We start from the raw sequence: 16226 nt of genomic DNA on the forward strand, positions 1-16226 counted from the left end.
AAAACTGAGTGGCAAATTTCAGCAGTAGATTTGTTTCAGCCGGAACCAAAGCCATGGGTTTCAGTTGGACTCTAATAGGGTTAAGAGAGAAGGGAAGATGCCAGACCTGGAGATGAAGGGGAGAGAGAGATTCTGAACGTGTGGTGGTGGAGGAGGGATATGAGGCATCACCAGCAGAATATACTGGCATCCTTTATGTAGTGCAACACAGTGCCTCACTGACTCACCTGTTAAGCTGACTCTGGTAGGTATTTATTTATTTAAAATATTTCTATTCTGCCTATAACTAGTCAGATCACAAGTCAACATACACGTGTCCCTTACGGATTTAGTTCTTTGACAGATTAAAGAGTTGGTGGTATAAAAAAAAAAACCTCTTACATACACTTTTTTTTATTTTGAGAAGGGGAGAGGGAAGGAAATAAAAATGTTGAAATTGGATTGGATCTGTATACACTCAAAGGGTTGTAGTACAGGCTCTTGCATGCTAAAGTGAAAATAGCAAATAGCTTTTGACTTTCACGAGCCATAGGTGAGGGTATGGAACATACAGCAAGATGTACATTACCCAGAAGACCTGCAAGTGATCGCATGTCTTTCTCCATCAGCAGGTATATCTCTTCCTCTGAGAATCGCCCAATCCCGTGGCCATACATTTCCCGCTTCACAATCCCTTTTGTGAGGTGGCACAGAATCCACTTCAGCAGGTCACTAAAGGGGCCAGGAAGGGAGAGCATCTTCTGGGTCTCGTGGAGGTTCTCCACCCACTGGCAATAAGCCAGGGTCCTGAAATGACATGAAAAGAATTTTTAGCTTTATGCCTGGCCTTGTAACAACCTGATCGATAACTTGCAAATTTAAGCAACGAGCAGCAGAACTGTGGAAGACCAAGGCCTGCTTATCCCAAATTCTGTAAGGGAGAAAAAAGGCAATATAATGTAAGTATGGAAGGGATTGAAATATGGGCATATGGAGGCCTAGCTCAGGGCCTAATTTACCAAGGCTTTTCTCCCATTCTGGATCTATGGGGAAAATCCTAGTAGATCAGGCCCTGATGACAAGAAACGTTTTAAACTAACGTAACAAAATGAAGTGAAAACAGACACTAGCAGATGTGGAAACCAATTACTGTATTCAGATGTTTCCTCTTGTTAACATATGGTACACTTTCAGGCTTATTTTTGAAAGAGAAGGGCACCCATCTTCCGACACAAATCGGAAGATGGGCGTCCTTCTCTCAGGGTCGCCCAAATCGGCATAATCAAAAGCTGATTTTTGGTATCCTCAACTGCTTCCCGTCGCGGGGACGACCAAAGTTCACGGGGGCGTGTCGGCACCGTAGCGAAGGCGGGACTGGGGCGTGATTAAGAGATGGGCGTCCTTGGCCGATAATGGAAAAAAGAAGGGTGTCCCTGACGAGCAACTTGGCCGACTCTACTTGGTCCATTATTTCTTGCGACCAAGCCGTGAAAAGGTGCCCGAACTGACCAGATGACCACCGGAGGGTATCGGGGATGACCTCCCCTTACTCCCCCAGTGGTCACTAACCCCCTCCCACCCAAAACGTTTGCAGTCTTCCGTGATTATGAGTTCAGCTAGAGCAGTCTGGAAATGGATTTGTCGTTTGCATCATTTTTCTCCTCAGCTGTCACCTTACCTGTCTATATGTGATAAGCCAGCTTTTCCGCCAGGACAGTTATAACCTGCTTTTCGAGGATGGCGGAGAAAGGGAATAATATTCTTGTTGCACGCCTTACTGCCGGACGGGAAAATGAAATCTTTCCGAGATCTCCACTTAGAATTTACTCTGCCACAATCGGATATGTTTCATTACAACCAATTGAGACACTATGTCCAATCCTTACCTTGGGAAGACCTAACGGAGGATGTCCAGGAAGAACTGTCGGCTGCGTATTCATTAGAGGCACAACAAAGAGTGTCCCTTGCATTTCACCATCGCCACATTCGAGAGACATTACCTGAACTAGATTATGTCCAGCTGCTGGCATTATGGCGGAAAGACCTATCAATGACGCTCACCTTGGTACAGTTCAGATCACGTCCTTTTTTTTTTTTTGTTACATTTGTACCCCGCGCTTTCCCACTCATGGCAGGCTCAATGCGGCTTACATGGGGCAATGGAGGGTTAAGTGACTTGCCCAGAGTGCAGGACGTCAGACTCACAGAAACAGAAGCCTGCGCAGCCTTCTACATGAAATGTTGCTAGTGGAATAGCAACATTCCATGTAGAATCTCCAAGAGTAGCAACATTCCATGTAGAATCTCCAATAGTATCTATTTTATTTTTGTTACATTTGTACCCTGCGCTTTCCCACTCATGGCAGGCTCAATGCGGCTTACATGGGGCAATGGAGGGTTAAGTGACTTGCCCAGAGTCACAAGGAGCTGCCTGTACCTGAAGTGGGAATCGAACTCAGTTCCTCAGGACCAAAGTCCACCACCCTAACCACTAGGCCACTCCTCCACTGTTGTTACTATTTGAGATTCTACATGGAATGTTGCTATTCCACTAGCAACATTCCATGTAGAAGTCGGCCCTTGCAGATCACCAATGTGGCCGCGCAGGCTTCTGCTTCTGTGAGTCTGACGTCCTGCACGTACGTGCAGGATGTCAGACTCACAGAAACAGAAGCCTGCGCAGCCTTCTACATGGAATGTTGCTAGTGGAATAGCAACATTCCATGTAGAATCTCCAATAGTAGCAACATTCCATGTAGAATCTCCAATAGTATCTATTTTATTTTTGTTACATTTGTACCCTGCGCTTTCCCACTCATGGCAGGCTCAATGCGGCTTACATGGGGCAATGGAGGGTTAAGTGACTTGCCCAGAGTCACAAGGAGCTGCCTATGCCTGAAGTGGGAATCGTACTCAGTTCCTCAGGACCAAAGTCCACCACCCTAACCACTAGGCCACTCCTCTGGCGCACTTCAATTTTGACAACATATTGGGAACTCCAATATAAATTTGCTCTGCGTCTATACATCTCACCGCGCAGAGTTTTTCACATGGGGTTATCCCCATGGGGATCATGTTTAAAATGCAGAGCAGAAGGCGCCACAATGGGTCACATGTTCTGGTCTTGTGGCGGTATTGTGACTATTTGGAAATCTATAATTGGCCCAAGTATCGTGCATGTGGCGGATCAGATGGCAATATGACCCTGCTCTACTATTCGGACATTTGAAGTTGAGCTCGCGACCTCCCTGAGGATTTACATCATTTGGGTCCAAAGTAATTATGGTTGCTAAACAAACAATTTTGGCAGACTGGTTATCTTACACTTACCCCACACCGCAGCAGTGGCGAATCTGCATGATTTACCTACTATGTATGGAACGTACGAGTATAACCGACTTTAATTCTGCTGCGGGAGACAAAATCCAGTGGTGTTGGACCCCTTTCTTGAGTACTATGTCTTTGAAAGCCCGGAGTTTCAAGTCTCACTTTGGGTTCTGTATTTCCTGCCTCTGTCCTGTAGGGTTTCCACTTCCTGTGTGTTCCAAGCCTCACTTTGGTGTTCAGTGTGTTATTTCCTGCCTCTGTCCTGCTTATAAGGAAGTGGTGCACTTTCATTCAGGGCCTTTGCAATGCCAAAGGTCTCCAGGTTAGTCCATGTGCAGTGAAGCACGTCTGCCTTGTTTATGTCTGTGTGCCTGTGGGCACTTCTGCCTTGATTTCTTGTTGCTTTGTTCATTGCCTGTGTGCCCGTGGGCACTTCTGTCTTGATTCCTTGTTTAGGGTGCCTGTGTGCACTTCTGCTTCTGTTCTTCTCGGTCTGTTTGTGTGCTAGGTTCAGCCTTCAGCCATAGTTCTGTTGTTTGTCTGTGTGGGTCAGCTTTGTGTCCTGCCTAGTCTGCCTTGCTTGTTCTAGTCCCCTCTACCTTACCTTCAGCCTTAGTTCTGTTGTCTGTCTGTGTGGGTCAGCTTTGTATCCTGCTTGTGTCTGCATGTTTCTCTTCAGCTCCAGTCCCCTTCCTGCTTGTCTCTGCCCTGTTTGCTTTCAGCTTCTGTTCTTGCCAAGCTTGTTTGAGTATCCTGAATCCTGTTCCAGTATCCTGAATCCTGTTCCTGCCAAGCTTGTTTGAAAATCCTGAATCCTGCTTGAGTATCCTGAATCCTGTTCCTGCCAAGCTTGTTCCAGTATCCTGAATCCTGTTCCAGTCAAGCCACGTCCGTCCCAGCATCCGGTTCCAGCCAAGCCAAGCTTGTTAGTCCAGTCCTACTTGGGGGGGTTTTGCCTCTTGCTGCCGCTCAACGACAGTAGGCCAAGGGCTCATGTTGTTCCAGAGTTCGTGACTGTTTGTTTAAAGCCTGGGATTGTGACACCTCATCAACGATGGAGTAATTCTATCATATTTCTTTGTTGTAAAAATCAATCTAGCAGCAGTATTCTGCATCAGCAAAGTCAATGTATCACCTTAATAGACTCCCAAGTACAAAGCTTTCTAATAATCAATGTGAGGTAAAAATCAGTAATTGAACCAGCAGTCTAAAATGATCCTCAAAAAAAATACAATTTAGTAAGGCGAAATGCTTCAGTTTAAGAAAAAAAAGATCCAAATCATTTTTTTTCACTTGTGGGTCCATTGTGACATCTAGGGGTCCTTTTACCAGGCTGCAGGAGAAAGGGCCCTACACCTGCAGCGGGGGCCGTCTTTCCCGCATGCCAGGACCGTTTTTTTCCACAGCCGGTAAAAGCCGAAAAAAAATGACAACGCAGTGAGATAAGTCTTACCATGCGGCCATGCGGCCATGCGGCGGGGAGCCCTTACTGCCACCTATTGAAGTGGCGATAAGGGCTCCCACGCTAACTGGGCAGCTCGCGGCGATGCCCAATTACCGCCAGGTTATTGCCATGCAAGCCATTTCCGGGGGGGGGGCTTTTTCCCCCGGAAATGGTGCGTGCTCGGGGCAGGACTACCGCTGGCTGCCGCACTGGGCTGACAGTACTTCCGGAAGAGCGATTGGGAAGCTCGTGTTGGGCTTACCACCACTCTGAAAAAGGGCCCCCTAGTTAGGTTCTCGCTCTAGAATCCTCCGGGATCCAACTACGCCCTCTTTTGGACCACCACACTAAGGCACAGACCTAAGGATTATTCCGTTCCCTGGTTTAGGGAAGTGGACTCTAAAGCCCCGATTTGTGCATGCTGATTTTGCAGTGTATTCAAATTTATCTCATATGCATGTTTATTACAGATATCCTGAAGACTAGAGCAGCTGGGTATGATAAGACAGGGCTTTAGGCCCTGTGATTTTATAGAAAAATAAAGCCTTCTTCCACTCCTAACCGTGGAGTGAGAGGACAGGGGTAGAGAAAGGGAAGAATCAATTTGCTGCATTTCTACATGTTTCCAGTTAGTGATCTGGCAGAAAATCAACACTGATTGCAGCTGTCCAAAGAAGGTAGAAATCAAAACTTTTCACAGCAATTTTCCAGCACAGAGCAAGTCACTCCATTTAGTACATTTTTATCTTCTGAAATGTTTACTATTATAGATTAATGGCATTCTTTTACAATCAGTTTCCCTAAGGGTACAGAGCTGTTTGCTCTGATTTGATTTCTTGGCCCATTCAACGAGGCTCTGCTAGGCCTGAGATCAGGCAGTAGTGCAAAATGCTCGGAAAGAATGTGAACAAATAACCCAGGACTAGATAAGAGCCTCCATTCTGAAACCGAGTCTCAATCACATCTCTGAATCCACCACAGCCAAAACGTAATTTAGACTGAAATGTTTCCCATGAATGTGTTTCAGTGGCGTTCCTAGGGGGGGGGGGGCAGTGGGTGTGGTCCGCCCCGGGTGCACGCCGCTGGGGGGGGGGGGGTGCCGCGCGCCTGTCTGCTCCGCTGGTTCCGTGTTCCTTCTGCCCTGGAACAGGTTACTTCCTGTTCCGGGGCAGAGGGAGCATGGAACGAGCAAAGCAGACAGGCGCACGGCACCCCCCCCCCCCCCAACAGGTAAAAATGCACCCGGGGGGGGTGTCCTTTCGCCGGGGGGAGGCGTGTCCTTTCACGGGGGGGAGGTGGCCTTTCGCCGGGGGTGGGGGGGGCGGCGCATCGGCGATCCGCCCCAGGTGTCAGCCACCCTAGGAACGCCACTGATGTGTTTAACAATATTGTACAGAGCGATCTACCTTTCCCAGGCCAAACTGATTTTTTGCTACTTCTAGACAAGGAACCGATGCTCAAAACCTAATGCCAGCGTTAGAGGCAATTAGCGCTGGACTAGTACGCACGTTAATGTTCAGAGAGCTCTAGAGCGGGAATTAATGTATGATCCAAAGATGGCCACAAATTGTATTTAAATGTACTCAAACGGATGTTAATGAGATTGTGAGGGAGCGGACGGTTAGTGAAGAGCACTCCCTCACTGAAGGTGCAGTTCAGTCACCTTACAGCAGATGTCACTAGACTACCGAGGCTGAGGCCGAGTCAGAGGGGTGGAGATCAGACCAGACTGGAGTTAAATGCCCTGAGGTTAAGCAGATCACGGAGGTCTCAAGTGCAGAGAACTCCAAGGGTGTGAAGAGCAGGGCTGCAGTACCTGGGAAGAGCTGGGGGAAGAAGTGTGGTCTTAGCAACGACTGCTACCCCGTAAGTGACAGAGCAGAAAAGGATTGAGGTAGGACAAGTTGTTTTACAACCTGTTAGACATCTTCCATAACCTGGTACAATCAATGGTACTCAGTCATCTAGACTATTGTAACACACTCTACGCCGGCTGTAAAGAACAAATAATCAAGAAACTTCAGACAGTCCAAAACACTGCAGCTAGACTCATATTCGGCAAAGCAAAATATGAAAGTGCTAAGCCTCTACAAGAAAAGCATATATGCTTATGCCCGCTACCAGACAGCACTAGCGTATTTTGTTTTTCATTTGATGAGTATTTCGGAGGCGCATCTGTAAACGTCAGATTCAGGACCCCTGAGGAAGGCCTGTTAGCCGAAACACGGACCGTGTAGGGTCCTATTAAACTTTTCTGATGCTTTTACTCCCTATGGTCTTTTCTGGTCTGTTTTGGTTCATCTTCCGCTCTTTTCGTGGTCTACGAGAAAAGCTACATTGGCTCCCAGTTAAAGAACGCATCACGTTCAACTAGTTCACAAAATCATTCACGGAGATGCCCCAGCCTACATGTCAGACCTGATAGACTTACCACCCAGGAACGCTAAAAAATCATCCCGCACATTCCTCAATCTTCACTTCCCCAACTGTAAAGGCCTAAAATACAAACTAACCCATGCGTCAACCTTCTCCTACTTGGGCACAGAATTCTGGAACGCGCTGCCACGCAACTTAAAAACGATCTATGAACTAACTAACTTCCGCAAACTACTGAAGACCCATCTCTTTAACAAGGCATACCACAAAGATCAACAAATATGAACTCCTACACGGATATCCAGTACTGCCTTACGATACTTGCTTGTTAAACCATTATCATCCTTTATCATTATCATGTTACCCAAGATCCTTATGTAATACTAAATATCTATTTTACTATGTATTTCCACTAATCATGATGTATTGTAAGCCACATTGAGCCTGCAAAGAGGTGGGAAAATGTGGGATACAAATGCAATAAAATAAATAAAGTCAGGGCCAAGCAGTGCCCAGTGTGGACACTGAAAATGGAACAGTGGGAATTCCAGGAAGAAACAAGGTAGCTGGATTGCCTGATAGAGGGGTGACCAAGCGTGTGCCAAGGGCCCACAGAGGCAGGTCACTGGAGAGAAAGCTAGTGACTGGAAGAAGTCACTTTGCATGTTTATACACTTCTCTGCATATAAATAAGTATTTTCCTTTCAGCTTTAACTCCTATGAGGCTGTATTTATCAAGGGCCCAGGCTTATCCGCTAGTCACGTTACCACAGAGGTCATTTGGTATTCCCGCTCAATGCTCAGAGAACAGCGCAGAAACAAATGCTGCCCTTAACTCTAGAAACTTCCCGCCAGTTTGGCAGTGGTGTTGATAGGGTTGCCAACCTTTTGCCAAAGAAAAACCTGACACCTGCCCCACTCCATGCTCCTCCCTTGTCCTGCCCTCATGCCATGCCCCAAGTCCCTTGCCACACTTGTACCCTTCTCCCGCCCCTCTACAACCAACTGTCCACACTAGGGTTGGCATCTCAAAAGAAAAACTGCCACATGTATGATTATTTCACACATCCAGTAACCAAACTCTGCCAAAAACAAACACATTCTGGACTTATATACGTAGAAAACCTGTCATAATAAAGCAGCACTAATGTCCAGGGCAGGGCAGAGGAATAGACTAACGGTCAGAGCAGCTGACTAGTAATAAGAAGGGCCAAGTTCATAATCCCACCATAGCCCCTTCTGACCTTACGCTGCCACTTAACCTTCCACTGCCTTGGAATGGCCAGGGGTAGCACTGGCAACCTCACCCCATTCAGGGTCCTCCATCAACCATCTCCTTGCAGTGGCCCTATAAGCATTTCACAGTTTGCTCCTTATGAGCAGCGGAGACTTGAAAGAAAAAATGTCCCAAGACTCAAATAGAAACAACCCTACCTATAAAGAGATACCAATATAGTTCCTACTGAAAATACAGACCAAGTCAGACTGCTACAGATCCCTACACAGAAAATAAACACTAGCAAAATACCACAACTTGGTCACATGCACAAAACACAAAGAGACCCTGAACAAATATGAAACAAGGGACCAAACATCAGTAACAGAGCTATGAAAACAAAAAGACTGAACTGGAAACCTCAAAGTCAGGTGCTGAATGTACAGCAATACTAGAGAAGCAGAAACTGAAATGTAAGACAAGAAGCATCTTTTCCAAAACTGACATATTCCAATTAATGCATTCAGAATAAATATTGTTTTGTTTTTTACCTTTGTTGTCTGAGCATTTTATTTTTCCATTTGCTTTGGTTCCAGTGTCTATTTTCTGCTTTTCTCTTGTTAGCTTCTCCTGTCCATTTCATATTTCATCTCTCTCTCTGTCCACCATACATCTTCCTTCTATGTCCCTAATGTGTCCTGTCCAGCATCTCCCCTCTATGTCCCTGTTTCTATCCTCCCCCAATATTCACCATCTGCCCTCTCAGTGTCCCTATCCCCCCCCTCCCTGCGTCCAGTATTGTCTCTCATTTCCCTGTCACTATTCTTCCTCCATGCCTAACATCTTTTCTCTGTCCCTGTCCCATTCCTTGTCCAGTTTATCCCCTCTATCTTAGCCTTCTCCCCCCCCCCCCCCCATACACATGGGGCCTGCATCTCTCCTTCTCTCTCCCCTGCCTCCCCCTCTCCTAGTTTGGCATTTTTTCCTGTCTTCCATGGCCCTGTTTTTCTCTCCCTCTTTCTCCCTCTACCTGGAATCCAGGACCTCTCTTCCTTTCTTCTCCCTTCCCACCCTGGTCCAGTATATCCACCCCTTACACTCACATTCCCCCTCTCCCTCCTCAGTCTGGTACCTCTCTCTCTCTCCCTCCCTCCCTCCCCTCCTGCAGGTCTGGCATTTCTCCTTCTGCACCTCCCCCATGGGTCTGGGTTTTCCCCCTCTCCCCTTCCAAGTGTCTGGTTTCTTCCCCCCCTCAGTGTGACATCTCCCCATCTGCCACCCCTCTCTCACCTCGTCTGACACCCCTCCCTCTCCTGTTCCTGCTTAACAGTCCTCCAAAAGCAGTGAGTCACCAGTATCCAGGAAAACACATTTCTTCCTGCTGCCCGGGGCTTCTCTCAGATTCTGCCCCATCCACAGGAAGCTGCACCAGAGGCGGCAGAAAATGGATGTGCAGCAAAATAAAAGCCAGCGTGAATTCATTTTTGGCCCGAGACCTTACCAGCACCCATTGACTTAGTGGTACCCGGATGGTAGGCATGCAGCGTGCGCCTTTGTAACAGGGCCCCTGAGATTGTTAGCCATGGATCAGGAGAGATGTGGTAAGAATGCACGTTTGCCCATTAGATAAGAGGTACACAAACTGGGAGCCACAAACAGTTATCTTACCTTTGGTATACTCATTAGCTGACCCCTTACTACTACCACCTAGAGGCTGCCAGGGAAGTAGAGTCCATACCCAACCTATTATTTGTGTCTGGTGGTGAAGTCACTGAGAAGATCAGAGGGAGGAGAAGGGTATGAAACACGCTACTCTAGTACCTCCATACCCATGTGCATACCCTAAAACTTTCCTCACCCCACACAAGCACCCTTCCCTCCATTCCTAGGCCAGCTCTCTCTATTATAAAAGTTAATCAACCAAAAAATGCATCTAGAGGTATTCTTCATGGCCAAGTACCTATTTTCAGTACCCTTCAAAAACACGTAATTGCTTGGAAAATTAAACACTGTGTAAAACCACAAGAATCCCAAGCGTTAAGTACGAGCTTACCAGTAAAAATGCTCTTCCACCATTTTTGTCACCGCTCTGGAGACTGCTCTTTCGTGGGCGCTGAGATTTGTATTTAAATTCACCCCGAGCTTCTCTTCCAAAAAGTCTATTATGAATTCTGTCCCAGAGACTCTTTCGTTGTTATATTCTATCCAGGGCATTTTCCCTTGAGGGGAGAGCTTTCCATCGAAATAGTTCTACGAGAAAGAGCAAACGAGAACAGAGATCATGCCAGCATTAAATTCAGCCCATCACAGAACAGGTTCTACAAGACTCACCATCAAAAATCATTCATTATTTATCCCTAATACAGTAGACTGTTGCTTCAAAGCGGGACTTTTTAAGGAGAAGGCAATTGGGGTTCCAGTTAGCATCATACCCTGCAACAGTTACGCATTTTTTCCAGTTTCAAAATCAAATATATCAAATACATGCGTTTTTTATGGAGGGAAACTCAATGCTGCAGGGCTTTTACGTTGTTCAGTGCTACATTGCTCTCAAGGCAAAACTCTCCTCTTTCACTGTCAGTACAGATTAATTGCACCCTTACATCAACATTTATAGATTTTTACAGTGAGTGTTTTCTAGCAAAAAAGGTGCCGGTACTCAAATGCTAAGCCACCTTCGAGGCTGGGGTGATCACCGAGGGACCCACCCTACAATAGCCAGGCCACCGCAACCAGTCACAGAATCTATGACAAGACAGAAATGGTGTGTAGAGCCTGAGCTCTTTCATTTAAAATTTGGGGTCCATGGGTCAATTTTAGCAGACAATGGAAAAGGTGCCGGGTACTCAGTACCCCCCTCAAAAAAAGCCCTGGATTTTTATAAAAATGCGATCTTTTGCCAATCTTTAACATAAGAATATAAGAATAGTGGACTGACAGTGATCTGTGCCTCCGGGCAATAAGGATCATTGCCCCCCCCCCCCCCCAAAATCCCATCACTGGTGCTCTTTCTGCCATCTCAGATCCAAGTATCGGGTAATAATCAGTTCCCCAAATCTGATTCCAGCGCCCTCCCCTTCCCCCTCCCTTCAGGAGATCAGCACTGTCTCTGCCTTTTTCTGCCCCCTCCCTTTCACAATTCCAGGGAGCAGATATCTGCTGCTGTTAATGATTTGTCCCCACCCCCACCAGTTCCACTGAAAAAAAGTTTTAAGAAATACAACACAGAAGAAAAAATGAACCATGTTCACTGTCATCCAGTCCTCCTTCTCTGCCTCTGTGGGTTTGTGAGAGAGCCCAGTCTTCCTAGCATGCCTTGGGGATCAGCAGCTTTTCTTGGGGCTGATCCATTCCTTATTCTACTGTAATTCCATCAAGATTTTTCATCTTTTCCCCATTTATTTTCTCTGAGTTCTTTATAATGGTCTCTACCATTTTGCCCAGCACTGACATCAGGCTCACTGGTCAACAATTTTCCAGATCATCTCTGGAACCCTTTTTAAAAATTCATGCTACATTGGCCAGCCTCCAATATTTTGGTACCATGCTTTATTTTAAAAAATAAATTACATATTACTAACAATAGCTCTGCAAGTTCATTTTTCAATTCTATCAGTACTCTGGGATGTATACTATCTGGTCCAGGTGATTTGCTATGTTTCAATTTGTTGAATTGCCCCATAACATCTTCATGGTTTACAGAGATTTGTATCAGTTTCTCTGACTCATCAGCATTGAATACAATTTCTGGTGCTTATATCTCTCCCACATTTTCCTCAGTGAAAACTGAAGCAAAGAATTCAGTGGAGGAGTAGCCTAGTGGTCAGTGCAGTGGACTTTGATCCTGGGGAACTGAGTTCAATTCCCACTGCAGCTCCTTGTGACTCTGGGCAAGTCACTTAACCCTCCATTGCCCCTGGTACAAAATAAGTGTAAACGCTTTGAATGTAGTTGCAGAAACCTAAGAAAGGCAGTATATCAAGTCCCATTTCCCTTTCCCCCTTTCCCTTATGACATCACAATATCAGAAGTGAGCCAAGTATCATTGTGACATCACTGATGAGGTTGGCTCTTATTGGTGGAATGAGTGGAGGAGTAGCCTAGTGGTTAGTGCGGTGGAGTTTGATCCTGGGGAACTGAGTTCAATTCCCACTGCAGCTCCTTGTGACTCTGGGCAAGTCACTTAACCCTCCATTGCTCCTGGTACAAAATAAGTGTAAACGCTTTGAATGTAGTTGCAGAAACCTAAGAAAGGCAGTATATCAAGTCCCATTTCCCTTTCCCCCTTTCCCTTATGACATCACAATATCAGAAGTGAGCCAAGTATCATTGTGACATCACTGATGAGGTTGGCTCTTATTGGTGGAATGAGTGGAAGAGTAGCCTAGTGGTTAGTGCAGTGGACTTTGCTCCTGGGGAACTGAGTTTGATTCCCACTGCAGGCAAAGGCAGCTCCTTGTGACTCTGGGCAAGTCACTTAACCCTCCATTGCCCCAGGTACAAAATAAGTACCTGAATGTATATAAACCGCTTTGAATGTAGTTGCAAAAACTTCAGAAAGGCAGTATATCAAGTCCCATTTCCCTTTCCCATTTAATCTCTCCACTATGGCCTTGTCTTCCCCAAGTGCCCCTTTTACTCCTCGGTCATCTAGTGGTCTAACTGGTTCCAGGAGGAGTTTAGAAAATGTTAGTATTGGGGTTTGCACGAGGAAGGTTCCTGCTGGTAAAGCATTAACTGTGAAGTGGAGGACCGCTCTAGCTGGGAAATAGGGGAACCCAGCCTGGGAGCAGGAACAGAAAAGTGTCTATTCGGAGCCAAAGGTGGTAGCCCAGAGAGGTACTCCTTTGGAGGACAGTGTGGACAGACAGGGAGGTCTGATCCAAAGGAAGATCTGCAGGCACAGCCTTAGGTTGTTTCACCCAGAAGGGATGGGTATGGACAGGAGGAGCTGTAAATATGCATATAAAGCCCCTCCGAAGGGACACCACCTTGTAAGTGGTGGAGGGGCTTCTGTGTTTCAATGACTTAGAGGGCTATGCTGAAGGGTTACCCATATCAGACAGGCCTCTGAGGAGAAACCAGACAAAGAGTGTCCCAAACTGGAGGATCCAAGATGGCGTCGAGGGAGGACGTACGTTAGTTGAGTTCCCGTTTTACACCAGAATACCTGAAGAAGTAGGCGTGCTCCCCAGAGAATGGGGAAGAAAAAAGGCAAAGCCGTGGTGTCCTCCTCGAACACGGCTGGGGTTCCCACCACTTCTCAGTCTACTTTGGAGAGATTCGGGGTCATAATGTCGGAGATATCGGTTCCTGCTTCGGGGAACAGCAAGGCTTTATCGCCGAATCTCAGTGGAGAGGAAGTGACTTTGTGTCCCCCTGCTGGCACGACCCCTCCAAGACCCGGAAACAGTAGCGCTTCGCTATGGAGGTCGACAGCGGAAACGCCCGAAGTGGGTTAGGATTCTCACGTGATAAACCAACTGGGGGATTGGAGAGTGAACCCTTCCCCCCGAAGATATCTGGAGCGGTTTCTGTGGAGACATTGGACCTGGTGAAAAAATGTCATAATGGACGCACTATGGGAAGTGCTGCAGAGTGTGAATAATTCTCTTCTTCAGATGTCAAAAATTTTTCAGGAATAAATATGTGATTATATCAATACTTATCTAACAAAGTGGAAGTCCAAGATATAAAAATAGAGACTTTGATTACGGAAATGGTTTCTCTATGAAAATCAGTTAATCTGGTAATGAAGGACAGTCATGTTTCTTGTAAAAAAGTGGAACTTCTGGAGAACCAATTAAGGAAAAATAACTTGAGAATGATAAATCTTCCTAAAATACCCTATATAGAGAGTTATATTACTAGTGACTTTTGCCTTTGATTTAGATAGGAACAATGTTTTGAAATTGTATTTCCGATACATGGCTGATAGTTTTTTGGGTTCAAAGATAAATATATTTCCTGATATATCAAGGGAATCGCAGACTAGGAGGTGTGGCGACTGAAATGACAGGGACCTGGGGAAAAGAAGAAGCGATATGGATCACCTTAAAAAGAGAGGATAGAACTTCTGTCCACGTGGGTGTTGTCTACAGACCCCCCACACAATTAGAGGAACTAGATAAAGATCTGATTGCAGATATTCAAAAATTAGGAAAGAAAAAAGAGGTTCTGTTGATGGGAGATTTCAATCTGCCGGATGTAGATTGGAAGGTTCCGTCTGCCAAATCGGAAAGAAGTAGAGAGATCGTAGATGCTTTCCAAAGTGCTCTGCTCAGACAGATGGTGACGGAACCCACGAGGGAGGGAGCGATGCTAGATCTGATGCTCACAAATGGGGATAGTGTGTCAAATGTGCGAGTGTGTGCACATCTGGGAAACAGTGACCATCAAACGGTTTGGTTTGATATAACAGCTGAAGTGGAGGGCGGCCACTCTAAACTCAAAGTCCTGGATTTCAAGCGTGCTGACTTTAGTAAAATGGGGGAATACCTGAGGAAGGAGATGATGGGGCTGGGAGGACGAACAGGAAGTGGAAGGGCAGTGGTCCAGGCTGAAAGAAGTAATAAATAGGGCCACAGACCTTTATGTAAGGAGAGTAAATAAAAGCAAGAGGAAAAGGAAACCGATATGGTTCTCCAAGCAAGTGGCTGAGAAAATAAAGGCTAAAGAGTTGGCGTTCCAGAAATATAGACAATCTCAAGAAGAGGAACACGGGGAGGAATACCGGATGAAACTGAAAGAAGCCAAGAGAGAGGTACGTCTGGCGAAGGCGCAAGCGGAAGAACAAATGGCTAGAAATGTAAGGAGGGGCGACAAAAATTTCTTCAGGTATATTAGTGAAAGAAGAAGGACTAAAAAGGGAATTGTGAGACTAAAAGATACAGCGAACCGTTATGTAGATAATGATGAAGAAAAAGCCAATTTACTAAATAGATACTTTTGTTCGGTTTTCACTGAAGAAAATCCTGGAGAAGGACCGCGAGGGACTGGCAAAAGTACACCTGAGAATGGAATGGATATAGCACCGTTCACGGAAGAGAGTGTGTATCAACAACTTGGAAAGCTAAAGGTGGACAAAGCCATGGGACCAGACGGGATCCACCCCAGAATATTGAGGGAGCTCAGAGAGGTCCTGGCGGGTCCTCTTAAAGATTTGTTTAATAAATCCTTGGAGACTGGAGAGGTTCCGAGGGACTGGAGAACGGCGGAGGTGGTACCTCTTCACAAAAGTGGTGATAGGGAAGAAGCTGGAAACTACAGGCCGGTAAGCCTCACTTCGGTTATTGGAAAAGTAATGGAAGCCATGCTGAAGGAAAGGATAGTGAATTTCCTAGAAGCCAACAAGCTGCAAGATCCGAGACAACATGGTTTTACCAGAGGGAAATCGTGCCAAACGAATCTCATTGAATTCTTTGATTGGGTAACTGGAGAATTGAATCATCGACGTGCTATAGACGTAATCTACTTAGATTTTAGCAAAGCTTTTGACACGGTTCCTCACAGGAGGCTCTTAAATAAACTAGATGGGCTGAAGATAGGTCCCGAAGTGGTGAACTGGATTAGGAACTGGTTGATGGACAGACGACAGAGGGTGGTGGTAAATGGAGTTCGCTCGGAGGAGGGAAAGGTGAGTAGCGGAGTGCCTCAGGGATCGGTGCTGGGGCCGATTCTGTTCAATATATTTGTGAGTGACATTGCCGAAGGGTTAGAAGGTAAAGTTTGCCTATTTGCAGATGATACTAAGATTTGCAACAGAGTGGACGCCCGGGAGGGCGTGGAAAGCATGAAAAGGGATCTGAGGAAGCTAGAAGAATGGTCTGAGGTTTGGCAATTAAAATTCAATGCGAAGAAATGCAAAGTGATGCATTTAGGGAG

At 46.1% G+C, this 16226-nt stretch overlaps 1 protein-coding gene across 1 annotated transcript in view; it reads right to left on the minus strand.

Moving 5' to 3' along the window:
- LOC115465248 (failed axon connections homolog) overlaps window positions 1–16226 on the minus strand; it is a 43741-nt gene that overhangs the window by 14938 nt on the left and 12577 nt on the right. Inside the window, exons 3-4 of the mRNA XM_030195651.1 lie at window positions 10396–10592; window positions 569–786 (exon numbers count right to left, since the gene is read on the minus strand). Of these exons, the coding sequence (XP_030051511.1) occupies window positions 569–786; window positions 10396–10592 (415 nt within the window). The remainder of the gene's footprint in view (window positions 1–568; window positions 787–10395; window positions 10593–16226) is intronic.

This window comes from Microcaecilia unicolor, chromosome 3 (genome assembly GCF_901765095.1).
Source record: "Microcaecilia unicolor chromosome 3, aMicUni1.1, whole genome shotgun sequence".
Classification (NCBI taxonomy): domain Eukaryota; kingdom Metazoa; phylum Chordata; class Amphibia; order Gymnophiona; family Siphonopidae; genus Microcaecilia; species Microcaecilia unicolor.